This window comes from Schistocerca gregaria, chromosome 11 (genome assembly GCF_023897955.1).
Source record: "Schistocerca gregaria isolate iqSchGreg1 chromosome 11, iqSchGreg1.2, whole genome shotgun sequence".
Lineage (NCBI taxonomy): Eukaryota > Metazoa > Arthropoda > Insecta > Orthoptera > Acrididae > Schistocerca > Schistocerca gregaria.
The window spans coordinates 91,857,133-91,877,405 of NC_064930.1; the positions used below are offsets into that span (position 1 = coordinate 91,857,133).

Consider the following 20,273-nt stretch of genomic DNA (forward strand, 5'->3'; position numbering starts at 1 on the left):
CGCCACTCAGCAAGCCTCTGCGGCCCCCATACTTGTAAGAGCCACATGTAGGTCTGTGTCAAGCAAAAGCTGGCAAATGTTGTCCATCGTACGTCTGTCGCAACAAAACGGTATCCTTACTGTGTAGGATTCATGCCAAGGTTGAATAGAACCATATCTTTAATGCTATCGCTTAAGGAATTTCTTCTTAATCTGCACAAAAAAGAACTAAATCGAGATGATGCAAAGAAACTAGTACACCTGCCTATTACCACGTACGGGCCCAGCAAAAGTGCAGCAACACGATGTCGTATGGACTCGACTAATGTCAGAAGTAGTACTGCAGAAAACTGACACCGTGAATCCTTCACGGCTCTCCATAAATCCGTAAGAGTATGTTTCAAGGCATACCAGATATGCTCAATAATGTTCACATCTGATAGCCGGCGGCAGTGTTTAAACTCAGAAGAGTGTTCCTGGACACACTGTGTAGCAATTCTGGACGTGTGGGGTGTCGCATTGTCCTACTGGAATTGCCCAAGCCCGTCGCAATGCGCAGTGGACATGAATGGATGCACGTGGTCAGACAGGATGCTTACGCATGTGTCACCTGTCAGAGTTGTATCTTGACATATCAGGGGTCCCACATCACTCCAGCTGCACGCACCGCACACCATTACAGAGCGGCCACCAGCGGGTGCAGTTCCCTGCTGACATGCAGGGTCCATGGATTCATGAGCTTTCCTCCATACCTGGACGTGTTCGTCTGCTGGATACAATTAGAGACTAGTCCGGTCAAGCAACACGTTTCAAGTCATCAAAAGTGCAATGTCGGTGTTGCCGAGCCCCGGCCAGCCGTAAACCTTTGTGTGATGCACTCACCATGGGTATCCGAGTGGGCCTTCGGTTCCGAAAGCCCATATAGATGATGTTTCGTAGAATGATTCATACACTGACACCTGATGATCACCCAGTTTTGAAGTTTTCTGCAATTTCTGGAAGGTTTGCACTTCTGTCGCGCTGATCAATTCTTTTTTCGTCGTTGATCCCATTCTTGCAGGATCTTCCTCAGGCTGCACCGGTGTCAGAAATGGTCCTACGGGAAAATCCTAACTTCATCGCTACCTCGGAGATGCTGTGTCCCATTGCTCTTGCCCCGGCTATACCAAGACTCTGAAACTCACTTAAATCTTGATAACCTACCAATGTGGCAGCAGTAACCGATCTAAGAACTGCACCAGGCACTTCTCTTATACACTCCTGGAAATGGAAAAAAGAACACATTGACACCGGTATGTCAGACCCACCATACTTGCTCCGGACACTGCGAGAGGGCTGTACAAGCAATGATCACACGCACGGCACAGCGGACACACCAGGAACCGCGGTGTTGGCCGTCGAATGGCGCTAGCTGCGCAGCATTTGTGCACCGCCGCCGTCAGTGTCAGCCAGTTTGCCGTGGCATACGGAGCTCCATCGCTGTCTTTAACACTGGTAGCATGCCGCGACAGCGTGGACGTGAACCGTATGTGCAGTTGACGGACTTTGAGCGAGGGCGTATAGTGGGCATGCGGGAGGCCGGGTGGGCGTACCGCCGAATTGCTCAACACGTGGGGCGTGAGGTCTCCACAGTACATCGATGTTGTCGCCAGTGGTCGGTGGAAGGTGCACGTGCCCGTTGACCTGGGACCGGACCGCAGCGGCGCACGGATGCACGATAAGACCGCAGGATCCTACGCAAAGCCGTAGGGGACCGCACCGCCACTTCCCAGCAAATTAGGGACACTGTTGCTCCTGGGGTATCGGCGAGGACTATTCGCAACCGTCTCCATGAAGCTGGGCTACAGTCCCGCACACCGTTAGGCCGTCTTCCGCTCACGCCCCAACATCGTGCAGCCCGCCTCCAGTGGTGTCGCGACAGGCGTGAATGGAGGGACGAATGGAGACGAGTCGTCTTCAGCGATGAGAGTCGCTTCTGCCTTGGTGCCAATGATGGTCGTATGCGTGTTTGGCGCCGTGCAGGTGAGCGCCACAATCAGGACTGCATACGACTGAGGCACACAGGGCCAACACCCAGCATCATGGTGTGGGGAGCGATCTCCTACACTGGCCGTACACCTCTGGTGATCGTCGAGGGGACACTGAATAGTGCACGGTACATCCAAACCGTCATCGAACCCATCGTTCTACCATTCCTAGACCGGCAAGGGAACTTGCTGTTCCAACAGGACAATGCACGTCCGCATGTATCCCGTGCCACCCAACGTGCTCTAGAAGGTGTAAGTCAACTACCCTGGCCAGCAAGGTCTTCGAATCTGTCCCCCATTGAGCATGTTTGGGACTGGATGAAGCGTCGTCTCACGCGGTCTGCACGTCCAGCACGAACGCTGGTCCAACTGAGGCGCTAGGTGGAAATGGCATGGCAAGCCGTTCCACAGGACTACATCCAGCATCTCTACGATCGTCTCCATGGGAGAATAGCAGCCTGCATTACTGCGAAAGGTGGATATACACTGTACTAGTGCCGACATTGTGCATGCTCTGTTGCCTGTGTCTATGTGCCTGTGGTTTTGTCAGTGTGATCATGTGATTTATCTGACCCCAGGAATGTGTCAATAAAGTTTTTCCTTCCTGGGACAATGAATTCACGGTGTTCTTATTTCAATTTCCAGGAGTGTATATGCGTTGTCCGCGGCAGCACCGTATTCTGCTTGTTTATATATCTCTGTATTTGGATACGCATGTCTATACCAGTTTCTTTTGTGCATCAGTGTATTTGCACAGGAAGTCACATAAAATTCAAATCCGGCTCAGTACTGAGAATGGCAGATTAAAACTGAGTCCCAGACCGAGACTCTAACTCGGGACCTTTAGCACGCAAGTGCTCTACCGCTGCAGTGTGAAAATCTCGTTCTGGAAACATCCCCCAGGCTTTGGCTAAGCCATGTCTCCGAAATATCCTTTCTTCCACGAGTGCTAATTCTGCAAAGATTCGCAGAAGAGCTTCTGTGAAGTTTGGAAGGTATGACACGAGGTATGAGGATGGATCGTGAGTCGTGCTTGGGTAGCTCACATGATAGAGTATTTGCCTGTGAAAGGCAAAGTTCCAGAGTTCGAGCATCGGTCCGGCACATAGTTTAAATTTAGACAATTCTCTTGATATAATATCTCAGTTACAAGGTCCCGTTCTTACTGAAGGTATTCCCAGTTCCTTTTACACTCATTGTCTACAACGCCTACATTAGACGGTCAGTTTGATCCCTTAAATGAGATGTTACACCACTATTTAATACTGCAACTAAATCTAAAAATCTTGAGAAGCGACTAATCCCAGGGAAAGATAATATAACAGCCAAACTTCTTGTAACTGAGGAAATGGAAGTCAAAGATAAGTTATGTACTGTGGTGTATAAAATACACTGTCTGATAAAAATAAAAAAGTAATGCACCTCGAAAGACGACGTTTTGTGCTGATGTCGACATTTTCCACCTAGAGGGTGGAAAACGTCTGATATGGTTTTAGTGTCGTCCGCAAACATATAGCAGAGTTGCATAGCTATGAGAGTGGCAAGTGTGTCTACCCTTTAACAGGGGATGCTCACAGGAAGAAGGCTCAGAGTGGTGCAAACATGTGAAGAGAGCAGGCAAGCATGCCACGGAGACCCACACGTGCTTCCTATGCGTCATACCGCCTAGACAACGAGTTTCAGCGGGGTCAAATTCATCTACATCTACATCATACTTGGCAAGCGACCTGATGTGTGGCAGAGAGTACTTTCGGTACCACTACCTGATCCCTCCAACCCTGTTCCACTCCCGAATAGTGCGTGGCAAGAAGCCTCTGCATTGGCCCTAATCTCTCCAATTTTCTCCTCGTGGTCAATACGCGAGATGTGTGTAATACGTTATCCGACTCCCCCTGAAAAGTGCTCTTCCGAAATTTCAATAGTAAATCTGTTCGTGATGCACGACGCCTCTGTTGTAGCGTCTGCCAGCCGAGTTCCTTTAACATTCTCTCACCAGCTAAACGATCCCCTGAGAAACGTGCTGCTTTTCCTTCGATGTTCTCTGTCTCCTTTATCTCCTCTACCTGATAGGTATCCCAGATAGATGAAGAATACTCAATAATCCGGGAAAAAAGCGCCTTATAAGCCACTTCTTGCTTCGATGAATTACATTTCCTTAATATTCCTCCGGCGATTCTGAGTCTGGTGTCTGCTTTTCCCACTATCTGTTTTATAAGGTTATTCCACTTATGGTCGCTCTGAATAGTTACGCATTGATAGTTTACGGCAGACGCTGTCTCCAGCTGTTTGTCGTCAATAGTGTAGCTGTACAGTAGAGGATTTCTTTTTTATGTGTGCACAATATATTTATTTAGATTCAACTGCCAGAGCTTCCACCAATAACCAATTCTCTGCAGGTCATTCTGGCAATTCTTAGTATCTTCTGGAGGTGCTACTTTGGTATAGACAAGTGCATCATCAGTGAACAACCTCAAAGAGCAGCCGACACTTTCTCCAAGATCATATATATATATATATATATATATATATATATATATATATATATATATATATATATATATATATATATATATATATATGTATTGTAAACAGCAACGGTCCTCTCACACACCCCTGTGGTACTTCGCATATTACCTTTAAATGTATCAATTTTTCCATTAAAACCGGCGTATTGAGTTCTATCTGCAAGAAAGTCTTAAATCCAATCGCAAGTCTGCTCCGATACTCCCTAAGCAGATGCCTTTCTCATTACACGGCAGTACAGAAGGGTGTGACATGCCTTACTGTAATCAAGGAACACGGCAGCGAGCTGAGCGCCGCCCTCCACTGCGCTGTGCATCTCACGGAGGAGCAGAGGGAGCTGCGTTTCGCAGGATCTCTGTCTGCGGAATCCAAGTGGCCTTCCGACTGGCTGGACGGTCCCTTCGTAGGATTTCCACGCGAGCTGCACGCGGCACGCCATTTGTGCAGCGGTGACGGTACCAGTGGTCATGTAAATATTCTCACACCTTTGGACGAGGTTATGGACGTCCTCGCAGCTCAGGAACTCGCCAGGATCATGGTATTGTAAGGGCGGCAGCGGCAGATCATACAGCTGCCACAGCCCAGATAAGAGGGTTTGTGAGTCCAGACATGTCATCCCCATGCTTTCGCTAACTGGTTATTTGGCTGTGGGACTACGGCACGCACACGTCTAGCGTGTCTTCCACTCAAGCCACAGCATCGACGCGCACGGCTCGCCTGGTGCCGTCGGAAGATGGAATGGGGCGCCGTGGTCTCCAGCGGTGAAACAGGGTTCTGCCAGCACCCCAGTGACGGTCGTTTGTGCATTCGACATAGTCCTGTTCGGGCGCTGTCCGTCAGAGGGTGTTTGTGCAAGACACACCGAGCACTCCTCAAGGGCTGGGGTTGCGACAGGCTGTAGTTCTGGAGGGGACGCTAAACAGTGCTCTGTATGTGCAGAATGTTGTTAACCTGTTTTTTTTTGCCATTCTTGCGACAGGAGCGTGATGTGTTGATTCAGCAGGATAATGCTCGCCCACACTTGGCGAGCTCTGCAAGACGTGTGTCAACTTCCCTAGCCAGCACGATCTCTTGCCTCGTCTCCAGTCGACCACGTGTGGGGTATGATTGGACGAGGTGTGACTCGTTAAACAACAACTCTTACATAAATATGTCAACATGCCGAGCATGCGTGGCGTAACGTATCCCAGGACAGCATTCGTCAACTGTATGATCGACTGGATACAGAGTCAGCTCCTGCACTGACGCCCGTGGAGGCCACATCACGCACTAATGCAGGTGTTTCAGCATTGGTCGATACATCGCACTTCAGAAACACTTGTACTACTGATCTGTAATCACTTCATGTGCCCCATATTCACAGTTAAAACAATAAATTTTGAGCGACTTTGTAACCTCAAGATGGATGTATCAATTTTTTTTATGTATTTTTGGCCAGTTTACGCCAAGAGGTAAAACTGCCCACAGATTTCACAGAGACCTTGTAATCCGCAACATGCGACAAGATGTCGTACAGGAAGCATGAGGCCATATTAAAAAACTGGAACAGCACTGCGCAATGGTGATAGGGTTACTTACAAGGGGAGGCCGTGACGTTTGGATTGTGGATTTACTGCAATCTCTGGACACTTCAACAGGCCATTACAGAAGCGTAAGGTGCACTGCCGTGTCAATTCCGAGAAAATCGCAAGAGAAGTCTTGCGAGTCTATAATGTAAATAATGTATCTGTGCGTGGGTGCCGGACGTTAAGAGTTCGTTTTGGTCGAGCGGTTCGTTCATACGCTGATGACGTGATGGTTCTGCTCCACTATTCTGCGGGGATACCTCAACTCAAAGCTGTAATCGACGATTATTGTCGGAGTTCTGGTGCACTACTCAAGGAAGGTAAATGCAGGCTTTGCGAGGTTTGGATGACTTCGTGGGCTACTGTGGTGGATTGGCATACGTCACTAGGTATCATAAATGACTGTTGCAAACTCAAAATGGGGACGCTCAACTGGAAGTCTGCTGTTGAAAAAATTCAGAGAGCGATACTAGAACATTAAAGGCGTTCTCTTACTCTGCTCCAGAAAGTCCGAGTAATGCACACATATCTGTCGTGCAAAGCTTATTCTGTAGCCCAAGTTTATCCGATTACCTCTATGATGGCGAAGAAACTGCAGAAATGGTCTGGTCGTTTCTTATGGAAAAGACATATCTTTCGCTTACGGTATGAGGTGGTGACGAAGCCTCGTTCCTTTCGGGCTTGAGCTGGCTGACATACGAAGGAAGACGCTGTATGTGCCACGTACTGTCTCGATAACTCAGGTAACTCACACATTCGAATCTCTTTTATTTCTCTGTCTCCGTCCTGCTACTGTTGAACCCCCTATTGATACTGGTCACCTACATCATAAGTTAAAACACATTCGTGGCTTCTATCTTGGGGTGAGCTATTTAGGGGCTGACATTTTATGGAGACCCGTCCTCACTACGAAATTCCTACAGACTCGTTGGAAAGCAGTCCCTTTTGCCCGAACCTCGTTGAAAGACGATCGCCGCAAACAAACTGGGCTACAGTAAGTTGCAATATCATTTTTCGTATATTGCCTATGCGCGTAGCGTTCTCTTGGTATAAAGTAGTAAACAACTCGATTCCAACGAACGATCGACTTCCCGTATTGAGCGTAGCGACACGGGTTTATGTTGTCGTTGTACCCGTACAAATACGGTACCGCATGACTCTACTTGTGAAGGCCATATGGCAAACTGGTCTTGGATTAGGACACGATTAGCTTTCCTTACTCGATCTTTTGAAACTTGAAACACTACGGATACCATATTGTGACCAGATTCTCCCATCTTTCCACGGTCGAAAACCCATCCAATTATGTGGTTGCTGGGACACTTCGCTCAATACGTTGTAGAAGGCGAGCAGGAAGATCACATTAACTTCATGCAGTAGATGATATCGGCCTGTTGGAATTGCTTGCGAATGTCTCCATATCGAGACCTCTTCGTCAACATGTTGAATATTGTTTTCCGTCGCAAGGTGTTGGTTAATTTCATTTTTCCGATGATAGGTGTTTTCCATCTCATTTGCTTCGGATTCTCTCGTAGTTTACCTGCTCGTTTTCTTTACTGTTTTCACTCAGTGTCGCTCCAGCTCTCTTGTAAAATTTATGTAGAAGCTTCATACGAGTTCACGTGGTTTTCTAATTATATTACCTCTCAGATGTCATAAATTATACAACATGACCAGTGATGAAACAATTGTAAATTAAAAATTCAGTCTGAGCGGGAATCCGGTTGCCGCCTGATATACGCTCGTCTTACGGAGCTCGAATGCGAACCACTTGTCCGCCATTAACTCTAGATTCCAGTACCTACGCACAGATACATCAGTTACATAACTGACGCGTAAAACGTGTCTTGCGATTTTCTCGGACTTGCCAAAGTAGTGCATCTCACTAGTCGCACATTTAATTTGTTTTAATGGCCTGCTAAAATTGTACAAAGTTTGAAGTAAATTCTTGGTTCCAAAGCCCTGGTCTCCCGCTGTTACTAAAACGTCATCATGTGGTGATTGAATGACGTTAATATTACGCGTTTCTCGTTAATTCACATACATCGAGTTGTGCAGAAGAAGTGAGATTATATGAAAATTGTAGTACAGTACAGTACAGTACAGACTACTTCTGACAGGTACGTGACACATAATTTCTGGTCACCTGTACAACACCATATATCTGATACCTGATCCTGCGTTATCTTAAAACGCACAATAATAACGTTATTCGTTCACCACCTGATGACGTTTAAGTACATGACCAATTCAACATTTGTGCAGTTCTGTACCAAGTTTATAACGTTCATCCTAAAAAAGGGAAATGTCTCGAAATGTGAAAACTATCGAACTCATAGCACAGTTCTGAACCCTTCACAGAATGCAACACCCAATTACCTCGAACAATTGGCGCCATGTCAATAGAAAATAAATTTGCCTTTCCTGAAAACAAATGTATCAGAGGAGGAATATTGTCATCAATACTCGTTGCCGTTGTTGTGGCCTTCAGTTCAGAGACTGGTTTGTTGCAGCTCTCCGTGTTACCCTATCCTGTGCAACCCTCTTCAGAATAACGACTGCGACCTACATCCCTCTGAATCTTCTCAGTGTATTCATTTCTTGGTCTCCCTCTACGATTTTCACCCTCCACTCATACCTCCAATACAACTTGTCAAGTTGTGCGACAAATTCCCTTTTTTCCCCAATTCTATTCAGTTCCTCCTCATTAGTTACATGATCTGTCCATCTAATTTTCACCATTCTCCTGTAGCACCGTATTTGAAAAGCTTCTGTGCTCTTCTTGTCTAGACTGTTTATCGTCCATGTTTCACTTCAATACAGTGCTACACTCCATACCAATACTTTCAGAAAGGACTTCCTGACACTTAACAGTCTACGTTTCATATCCTTTCTACTTCGACCATCATCAGTTATTTTGCTCCTAAAGTAGCAAAACTCATTTACTACTTTATGCGTCTCACTTCCTAATCTAATTCCCTCTGCATCACTTGATTTAATTAGAATGCATTCCATTATAGTCGTTTTCCTTTTGTTGATTATATTTTTAATACACTGTCCATTCCGTTCAGCTGCTTTTTCAAGACCTTTGCCATCTCTGACTGAATTACAATGTCGTCAGCAAACTCAATGTTTTTATTTCCTCTCCATAGATTTTAATTCATACGCGCGGCATCATTCTTATGGACGGCATCACCATTTAACCATACAGTACAGCTGCACGCCCTCGGGAAAAATCATGGCTGTAGTTCCCCCTTGCTTTCAGCCATTCACAGTACCAGTACAGCAAGGCCGTTTCAGTTGCTGTTACAAGGCCAGATCAGGCAGTCATCCAGACTGTTGCCCCTGGAATTACTGAAAAGGCTGCTGCCCCTCTTGAGGAACCACACGTTTGTCTGGCCTCTCAACAGATACCCCTCCACTGTGGTTGCACCTACGGTACGGCTACCTGTATAGGTGAGGCACACAAGACTCCCGCCAACGTTAAGGTCCATGGATCATGGTAATACTCGCATTACTTCTAAAATTCATGGAAAGGAGTATAACAGCATATATAGAGTTTGTAGATATACAGAAAGTATTTTATAATATAAAATGGCAAAGTAAAGTTTGAGTCACTGAAGAAAGGGGGAAATAAACGCAGAGATTGGTGATTCCTTGTATAAACGATAGTTTCTGGCGGTCGCTCTATGCATGTGGAGGCACATAATCAGAAGCGACGCCATCAAGAGTATGCACTATCAGCTATTATTTTTCATCTGTAGACAGAGCAGTCAGTTAAAAATGTGAGATAATGGTAGAGGCACGTTAGATGTAGAGAAACTGGAGGAAAGAATAGAAGGGTTGATGACTCAGCTGTTTTACCTTAAAGTGAACAGGATCTCGATTCCATATTATACTGATAAAGTTATGGCGAAAAAGGGTAACAGGAAGAAAATGTATCTAAATCAAAGGTGGTGGCTTGAGACAAAGGACGACATACGGCTGTCTCGATATGTATATCTGATAAACAAGTGCAACAACTTAACTCACCTATTTAGGAAACAAGTTTGTTAGAGATAAAAGAAGCAAAGAAGAAATAACAGACAGATCTGTCCAAGGCAAAAGTGCCTTCAGGAAAAAAAAAAAGATATTAACCTCGGTAACAGGCCACAAATTAGGAAAACTTTCCTGTATACATATGTCAAGAGTGTGGCCGTGTATGGCCGTGAGACTTATTGTCTGTAGACTAGGGAAAGAAGAGAAGTCTTTCGATGGGAGGTGTTACAGTTGAACACTGAAAATGAAATGGGTGGCTAAAATGACAAATTACAAAGCCCTTGAAAGGATGTGGAAGAAGAGGACCTCTTGCAATATTGTTGTAAAACAAAAAGAACGCTGTGTATCTAATGAGAGGTAAGGTGCTATTAAAAGCAGTAATAGAAGCGTACATCAATGTAAGAAGGGCTAGAGAAAGACGACGACTGAAGTACGTAGTTAAAACTATAGAACGTATCTTCAGTAACTCCAAAAGCAAATGTAGAAGAAGCCAGAGAGACGTGAAAACTTGACATCCGGTGAAAAACATCTTCGAATTCAGCACTAAGTCCCCTAAATTTACTATAGAAGAAACATCTTATCAACAAGCATTACTATATTTTACCCTTTCGCAGATTACTGTACAAATGTTAGTGTGTCGTCTCTCAGTATCTCCAAATTTCTCAGCCATGTCATGTTACTATAGATGATGGTTCATTATTGGAAGCCACACTGCCTACCTGCTTAATGCTTTTTCTCTTACTACATCATTGCCACCAACTGTATTTTATCAGCACATGTAATTTACACCTTCCACTGCTGGAACCATGTTTATGTACACTGTCTCGCATCAGGAATCAGACACACAGCATGACTTAGTCCTTACTGCTCTGCATTGTCACAATGGTAACGGAAAATACACTAAAGCTCCAAAGCAACTGGTGTAGGCATGCGTATTCAAATACATAGATATGCAATCGGAACGGATATGGCGCTGCGATCAGCAACGCCTATATAAGGCAACAATTGTCTGCCAGATTACTTGGATCGGTTACTGCTGCTACAAGGGCAAGTTATCAAGATTTAAGTGAGTTTGAACGTAGTGTTATAGTCGATGCACGAGCGATGGGATACAGCATCTCCAAGGCAGCGATGAAGTGCGGATTTTCCGTTACAAACACTTCAAGAGGGTACCGTGAATACCAGGAATCCAGTAGAACATGAAATCTTGGACACTGCCGCGGACGTAAGAAGATCCTTCAAGAACGGGCCAACTACCATCGAAGAGACACGCTCAGCATGACAGAAGTGCGACCCTTCCGCAAACTGCTGCAGATCTGAATGCTGGGCATCAGAATGTGTCAGCATGCGAACCATTCAACGAAACATCATCGGTATCGTCTTCCAGAGCCGAGGGTTGGCTCGTGTATCGTTGATGATTGCACGAGACAAAATAATATGCCACACCTGGGCGTATCAACAGCGACATTGGGCTGTTGATGAAGCATACTGTCTGGTCAAACGGTCTCGTTCCCAATTTTATCGAGAAGATGTGCGTGCCCGGGTATGCAGTGCATCTATCAATGAATCCTGCATGTCAGCAGGGGCCGGTAGAGGCTCCGCAACAGTGTTGGGGGTGTGGAGTTTCAGTGATGTGGGACCCCTGATGCCTCTAGATATGACTATAATAGGTGACACGTACGCAAGCATCCTGTCCAAACACATGCATCCATTCGTTTCCATTGTGCATTCCTATGGATTTGGGAAATTCCAGCAGGACAGTGCGACACCCCAGACGTACAAAATTGTTACAGAGTGGCTCCAGGAACACTGTTCTAAGCAGACAGTCTACAAAACCATCGACAACATTGAGTTTGCTACAACATCTGGAGACAAGAAGAATCGTATACCAGTCAAGTCTGTCGCTGCTCAAGCCTTGCTGGACGGACCTTCTGTTTTCTGTGGATGACGACTTAATTTTGGTTTAGATATTAATGATTCGTTTGATCATGGTAACGGATGGTTTGCTGTAGCCATTGCCCGTGGAGGCACAGGAGTACCCAATGTTGCTGCACTCGAAAGTTTCGTTGACAGAGACATTATTGCCTTTCGCACCTATCATATGGCAGAACTTGCTAATAAAGACTTTGGTTAATCTGCTTATGTTTCGCCTTCTTCTTTGTCTTTGTATACTCGTAATAGGAGAAAATTATCTCTAAATGAGTCTGTATTCATTTGGGTAAAAGGTAAAGGTGTATGTGAATATGTAAAGTTCGTTGGTGATTGTACTGTATATTTTCATAAATAAAGTTATATTTCTGTAAACTGATTTTTAGCGTCAGCCATTAACCGGACAAGGGTACATCTAGAACCGGGGGGCTCAAGGATGTAGCAGCATGTTGCGCCTACAAAGGCGGTTAACGCAACCCGCAAATCATATTACGCAATCTTGGCAGCGGCCCAGCGGGGGACCTGCCGAGACATGAACATCACAGAGCAACCGCGACGCCTTGCAACGTGCTGTTCAGAGGATATCTCCAGCCGCCCCCCTGCTCCCGTACTCTTACGGATTTATGGGCAGCTCGGCAGGATTCATGGTGTCAGTTCGCTCCAGCACTACTTGAGACGTTAGTTTGGTCCATGGCACGGCAATTCTGCCTGCTCGCGGGGGCCTTACACGTCATTAGACAGGTGTACCCGTTTCTTTATCTCTTCAGTGTGTCAACAGATTTGTACTTACACCACCATGAGCTAACGACCACCCAACAAGAACTTCCCAGAAAAACCACTGTACGGTGCCAAAAGTGTGCCCCCAACTCTTACAATACTATGTTAACGTTACTTTATTTATAATGAAACTATCCCTTCAAACTCCAACAAAAGTAAAATCCAGTATAATATTGGTGTCTATGTTTATAGAGATTTTTCAGACTAACACTGAGTCTCTAATTTCAGTTTCGTTTTCTGCAGAAAAACAATACATCGTCGTACCTAGTTAATGGTTGCGTTACGACAGTTAACTGCATGCATTCACACATTACTGTAATTGTTTTTTTAATCTGTGATAAAAAGAAATGAGAAAGGGTAATTAAACTACGAATTAAAGTGCTCTAAGACTGATGCATTTCCACTTTGTATGATATTTCGTTTTGAGCGATGAAAGTCTTAGCTATTAATATGGCATGTACACTGAATCACAGATGATTTTTGTAACTCAGCTTGGAAGTAAGGAAAACTTTGTCAGTCACTTCGTCTGTTTTCGCTGTGATTTTACTTACATTTGTTGAAAGTAAAATACACACCTAGGATTTACCGAAGGATGTGCAATCTAAGAGCTGCTCATTTCTTCTCAGATCTTTGAATGTACTACGAAGACCTTACAATGCATTCTTGTGGATAGAACTTTTTCGTTCCTTACGACAAGGTGATCTGGATGGAGTATTTTACCTGTAATAGAATTCTTGCTGATATTGCGTGGTAATGACTCAGGGATTTACATATTCAACAGCAAGTTCTATACTGATTATGCCGTTTGGCCATCAACCAAAACAGGTACAACAGTTCCAGATGATGCGATTTCGTGTTCTTTTGCTCCTTCCTCCTACAGCCTTCCATTATCATAAACTTCCCTCCCCTTTCTTTATCACTGTAAATAGTGGCATGATGGTGTGCGTTGGACAATTATCATATCAAACTGATATGTAAGTCAGTTACATCGATCACTTAGTTAACCTATACCGCCCACCCCATCCCCAGATGACATAATGGGTTTTGCCCAGCTGGCTCATGAATCCCCATCCACTCTCCATCCCCACATGCCCTTTCGATGAGAACTTCGAACCACTTTCTTCGCTGTAATAGTCACAAACATATGGCTCACAATTTTAGACGAACATTTGGTAACAGGTAGGTTTTTTAAATTAAAATACAGAACGCAGGTACATTTGAACATTTTATTTCGGTTGTTCCAATGTGATACATGTAACTTTGTGAATTTACCATTTCTGAGAACGCATGCTGTTGCAGCGCGATTACCTGTGAATACCACATCAAGTTAATAAATGCTCAAAATGACGTCCATCAACCTCAATGCATTTGGCAATACGTGTAACGACATTCCTCTCAACAGCGAGAGGTTCGCCTTCCGTAATGTTCGCACATGCATTGACAATGCGGTGACGCATGTTGTCAGACGTTGTCGGTGGATCACGATAGCAAATATCCTTCAACTTTCCCTACAAAAAGAAATCTGAAGACGTCAGATCCGGTGAACGTGCGGGCTATGGTATGGTGTTTCGACGACCAGTCCACCTGCCCAATAGTGCATATTATGCCGGTTTAGGTTACCGCTGTTGTTGAATGACGCTTCGTCGCTAACTAGGACACGTGCAAAAAAATCTGTCATCCTCCCGTAACTTCTCTTGTTCTCAGTGGTAGAACTGTACATGACGTGCCTAGAAATGTGGTACAGGTGCAATCGATGTTGTAGCATTCTCAACACCGACGTTTTTTGAGATTCGCGATTCTCGCGCAATTTGTCCTCTACTGGTGTGCGGATTAGCCGCGACAGCAGCTAAAACACCGATCTGGGAATCATCAATTGTTGCAGGTCGAGAAACATACACAGCACACGCCAGTTGGCCATTTTGATCACAATAGCCCTGTATCAATACGATATCGACCTTTTCCGCAACTGGTACACGGTCCATTTGAAGACAGGTAATTTATCACGAAGCAAATATACCGTCTGCACTGGCGGAATGTTACGTGATACCACGTACTTATACGTTTGTGACTATTACAGCGCCATCTATCACAAAGCGAAAAAAGTGGTCCAACTAAAACATTCATATTTCTTTATGTACCACACGAAACTGTAGTGAAAATGGGGGTTCCTATTTAAAAAAAAAAACGCAGTTGATATCCGTTTGACCTATTGCAGCGCCATCTAGCGGGCCAACCATAGCGTCATCTGGTTTCCACCTACAACCTAGACAAGTTTCGTTCTTTGTAGTTTTCTCGTTTAATGCTTATTTTGTGAAATATTTTGCCCAGTCACTATCAGTGGACCACCCTGTATAATATTGATGAGCGTCACTGCTTATTCCCATTCACTACCCCCTACAGCAACACATCCTCTCATAATGCCTCACTCGCCATTCTCGGCGCTGTGTGGAATGTGTTCTATCGAAGAGCTGCTGGTGTCTGAGCAGCAGGAGTTTAACAGTCATGTTCCAGGAAAGCACGCACCCAAGCATTGCGCCCGTAGCCTGCTACATGCAGAATGGAAAAGAGTTGTATTGGATGAATGCCTGAAGGAGAAGGGGAATACTGTCCAGCAGGTAATGGCTGTGCTGCAGAATATTGCGAAGATGCATTCTGCAAGTCATAGAGATTGTAGGTGTTGTTGTAACTGCTTGCCATTTTTGAAAATCACAGTCAGCAGTTTCCACCTCACTCAAGATGTACCTGTCTACAGAATCATAGGCTTTCTTGAATATGAATGTAAGCATGAACATTTTGATCCTCTGTTTTTGATAAACGATTTTCAGTTTTAGATTCAGGATCTGTTCCGCACATGATCTCTCCTTTCTTAAGCCTCCTCGGTACTCATCAATTTGTTGATCTGCCACTCTATTTAGCAGTGCTTCTGAGAGTACGTTATAGGTCACAGGTATTAAAGAAATTTCTCTGCAGTTTCCCTGTCCCGTCTTATCGCCTTTCTTTTATATACGATCTGTTAGTCCCGATGTCCACCCACCTGAAAGCTGCTCTTCTTACCACGTTTTTCGTGTAATTTGTGTTAGTTCTATGATGATCTTACTAGGATAATTTTGAGAAAGTAAAGCTCGTCCGTAAAGGAGGCGGTGTATAGAACGCTAGTGCAACCTACTCTTGAATACCGATTGAGTTATTGTGATCCCCACCAGGTCCAACTGGGGAAAGACACCGATGCAACTGAGAGGCGATCTGCTACATTTTCTTCCGGCAGGTGCGAGCAGCATGCCAGCATTACGCAGATGCTTTGTGAACTCAGATATTCACTATACACTCGCCCAGCTCTCCCCCCCCCCCCCCCCCCCCGCCACTTTTGTATGATTCTACGCTTCGTCTTTTATAACAATCAATGATGCTGTGATGTAAACATTTTAAATTCCAACGATGTTTGTCACAATTTATTTTATATAACTGACCAATTTTGAAATATGATTGTGATTCATAATAATTTTTAACTTGTCTTTTACACTGGACCATGTATCACTACGGTATCTTGCAAGATTCCATTTTAAGTATTCTTATTTAAGGCGGGTTTTTGCATGCACACTGCGAAGTTGGCTCTTCACGCCATATAATGTAAACACTGGCATCGTTTGCTCATTTCAAAGATATTGTAACCAGTTGGCATAATAAAAAGTACCCGAATATGTTCACATCACACACTACAGATCGCATGATGGAGACTGGGATGTTTTTATGATGGTCTCTGACGAGCCTTTCACTTGTGTTTGTTTCTGTGGTTGCCTAGGCACTGTGTAATGAACTTTAAAATCTGCGATTTGGTCATCGATGTCGTTCCACAACCATATCAAGTGAATGAGTCATGCTAAATGCCAATAAATTAGCCGATTACTGAAATGTTCTCACATTTGCTTGTGACAAAACTGGTTTATATCAGAGAAGATACGTGTTTAGAAGCAAGACTCGCACACGCTCAGTGAACATTCGCGCGCCGGAGATTATCACCATCAGTGTCTCGTGTGTGTGCCTTCGTTTTGTGTTCAGTGTCCTTTCGCCGTCACGCCACCACCGTTCACGTGTGCCGCCGCAGTCATCCGTGTTATTTGCGCTGTGTCACCAAGTGTTAGTGTTCTTCTCATCCAGCGTGAACGGCTTCATGTTTACTTTTTTTTTGTATATACATTTTTTGCCCGCCGATTTTATTGTAATGTCTGTGCCATGTCATGTTATTGTACCACTCAAGGCTGAAGAGCAGGGTAATATGCTGCTGCCAGCCCACCTTGTATTGAGGTGATTAAAATTACAATAAAGGAAAAAGAAATTTAGAAGCGACAGGGACGGCGACGCGCTTTCTGCAAGGTACTGTTGCTCAAACTTGGAGAACGACTCTAGTGACGCGACCGTAAATTTCGCGTAAAGACGATGAAGATAATCTGTGAGAAATTGGGTTCCTACAGAGGTCATTACAAGGTCGTTTTTCCCTCGCTCTATTTGCAAGTGGTAGTGACTACTAGTGGCATAAAGCACCCTCCACCATTCACCGTAATGTGGGCTGCGGTGTGGGTATGTCGGCAGGACGTCAAACGGGCTCACATGGAACAGGAAAGGCACCACAGGACGTTTTAATTTCCACTGTCTATACTTTTGCAAATAAATTCATACAACTTTATCAGCATGACTTGGAAAGATTGAGGATTCGCGCTCACACCAGTGGAAGTTTAAAAAAAATTACAAAATAATTTTTTTAGGCATGTGATATTTCATCATTGTTTCACTTACTATTGGCTGCATTTGTTGCTATAGGTACACTTTTCCTCATAAGTAGGAGAGATTCTTCGATGAATTTTGTACAGCATACATACTATACATAGAGGCAAACGAACCCTAGAACTTAATTAATTTGTGAAAAAATGAGTGAGACGTTACATTTTTAACTTCATATTTAGAAAAAACTGAAATTTTATATTTATTTACCTCATATTTTACTACAGTTTTTAATAGATTTGGAAAATTCTAGAGTTTCATGTATCTGTAAATATGGTTTGTATGCTGTGCAAAATTAATCGAAGAACCTCTTACTTATGAAGAAAAGTGTAATTATAGCATCAAATGAAGCCAATAGGAAGTGTAAAAATGGTGAAATATCACATGCAAAGACCTTTTTTTTAAATTATGTTTTTGAACTTCCGCTGCTATGGATGTGTCCTGAACCCTTCCTGGTCATGATGACAAACTTTAATGAATGTATTTATAAAAGTACAGACAGTGGAAAATAAAATGTCCTGAGGTGCCTCTCCTGCTCCAAATCGGTCCATTTCACGTCCTGCTCCTGTTAACTGAGCCTTGTTACTTTTTAATGTTTGGCTCAGATCATGTACCAAATGTACGGCCTTGAGGTGGTGCTTCAGTAAACCAGGATCCTGTGCGACCCGTGTACATGCTCCCATCAGGCGAAACCAGTGATACCTAATCCACGGTGCTAACTCTCTTCCCCAGTACCTAGAGTGTAAAAAAATTTTAATGGAAAAACAGAGCAGAATTCGACCCCAATTAATATGCCCTCTCTCAATGTATCTAGGATTAATGGAATAAAATATTACCTTCATCGTCGTTTTCTGAACTGTAGACTGTGACTTCAGGATCGGATTCTGAAAAAGCAATTGATTCAAATCTCAATGGAAAAATAGAACACGTATATCATTACAGATTGTAAAATTGTTATTCATGATCATACCATACTTATTTTAGTTAAAAAAATAAAAGTTGTACCTGTAATGAAATCTGGGTCACTGGAGCCAGCAGCTAAGACTACTGCCACAAAGAAGCAGATAAACCAGGTGCAGCTTCTGCACGACATAATGCTAGGATGCAGTAATTTGGCGAAGTAAAGAACTTCTTCCTAAAAAATCATAAAATTTTCAGACGCTTGTACAATGTGAGATTTTGTAAATAAATATAATACAAAACTAATTTTGTTGCTCCAAGCTATAATGCGAATTATGTAGTGTACATTAATGTTTCAATGTATCGTGGATAGCATCATCTTGATATCACTTCGTTCTGTTAAATATATATACTGGCTCATTCAGCTAAGTTAATTCCTTCAAATATTTCAGATATCGCTAAGATACCGTAATTCTGTTTACATCTGATCAAGTACGAGAAAGTGCTGTCTATTTGATTTTAGAGGGATGAGTATCAACTTCGCATTAACGAACGAAATTGTAGTGTACGACACTAAGAGCTGATGTGTCGTGTAAAGCGAGAGAGGGGTGAGAGTGTGTGTGTTTGCCCTAGACGTCGGCTTTTACTGGCTGAACGAGCCTGAGGCAGGCCAGGACTGGTGGGTACCTTCCAGGGTGGTGACGGCGGAAACTACGGTCTTAGGAATATAACAGCGACTATTGAGCGCAGACTCGAATATGAGTGTTGCAATCTCCTAAACACAGCATACGTTTTTAGTTTTTGATATTAGGTGCATTGTGCTGCCACCTACAGCCAGGTTCTCCATAGCGACCTCAGTACTCATTAGACATCGTGAGAGAGAAGAATGCAGCGCTCCACAGAACTGACGCACTTCGGACGTGGTCAGGTGATTGGGTGTCAGTTGTGCCATACGACTCTGAGATTTCCACACTCCTAAACATCCCTAGGTACACTGTTTTCGGTGAGGTAGTGAAGGGGAAACGTGAAGGGACATGTACAAGACTAAAGCGTACAGGCCGAAGTCATCTATTGACTGTCAGAGACCACCGACCGTCGAAGAGGTTCGTAATGTGTAATAGGCAGTCATCTATTTGGGCCACCACACAGAAATTCCAAACAGCATCACGATCCACTGCAAGTACTATGGCAGTTAGGCGGGAGGCGGGAAAACTTGGATCTTACGGTCGAGCGGTTGCTCGTAGGCCGCTAAATACGAACGGCGGAAACTACGGTAAATACCAAACGACGCTTCGTTCGGTGTAACATTGGACGACTGGACAGTGGAAAAACGTTGTGTGAAGTGACGAATCACGGTACGCAATGAAGTTATCCGAAGGCAGAGTGTGGGTATGGCGAATGCCCGCTGAACCTCTGCCAGCCTACGTAGTGCCAACAGTAAGATTTGGAGGCGGTGGTGCTATGGTGTGGTCGTATTTTTCAATTATTTATTGCACAACAACTAAACATTGTACAGATGTCATAAATATTGCATTTTGAAGAGAAACTCTTAAAGTGTTTCTTACAAGCACTCAATATGCGAATCATGAGTGACCCAGCAGACGTGAATATATATCCGAATTCCTGCCACACCCGTCCGAGCATGGCCTCGTCGACTGTGGCAGTGGTTTCCCGTATTCTCTCCCGGAGCTCTGCTACAATACGTGGTTCAAAAAATGGTTCAAATGGCTCTGAGCACCATGGGACTTAACATCTGACG

General features: G+C 44.2%; 1 protein-coding gene across 1 annotated transcript in view; it reads right to left on the reverse strand.

Moving 5' to 3' along the window:
• Positions 1-20,273, reverse strand: part of LOC126294952 (homeobox protein Wariai-like) — a 60,166-nt gene that overhangs the window by 22,311 nt on the left and 17,582 nt on the right. Inside the window, exons 2-3 of the mRNA XM_049987172.1 lie at positions 18,620-18,749; positions 18,451-18,498 (exon numbers count right to left, since the gene is read on the reverse strand). Coding sequence (XP_049843129.1) covers positions 18,451-18,498; positions 18,620-18,707 — 136 coding nt within the window. The 5' untranslated portion in view covers positions 18,708-18,749. The remainder of the gene's footprint in view (positions 1-18,450; positions 18,499-18,619; positions 18,750-20,273) is intronic.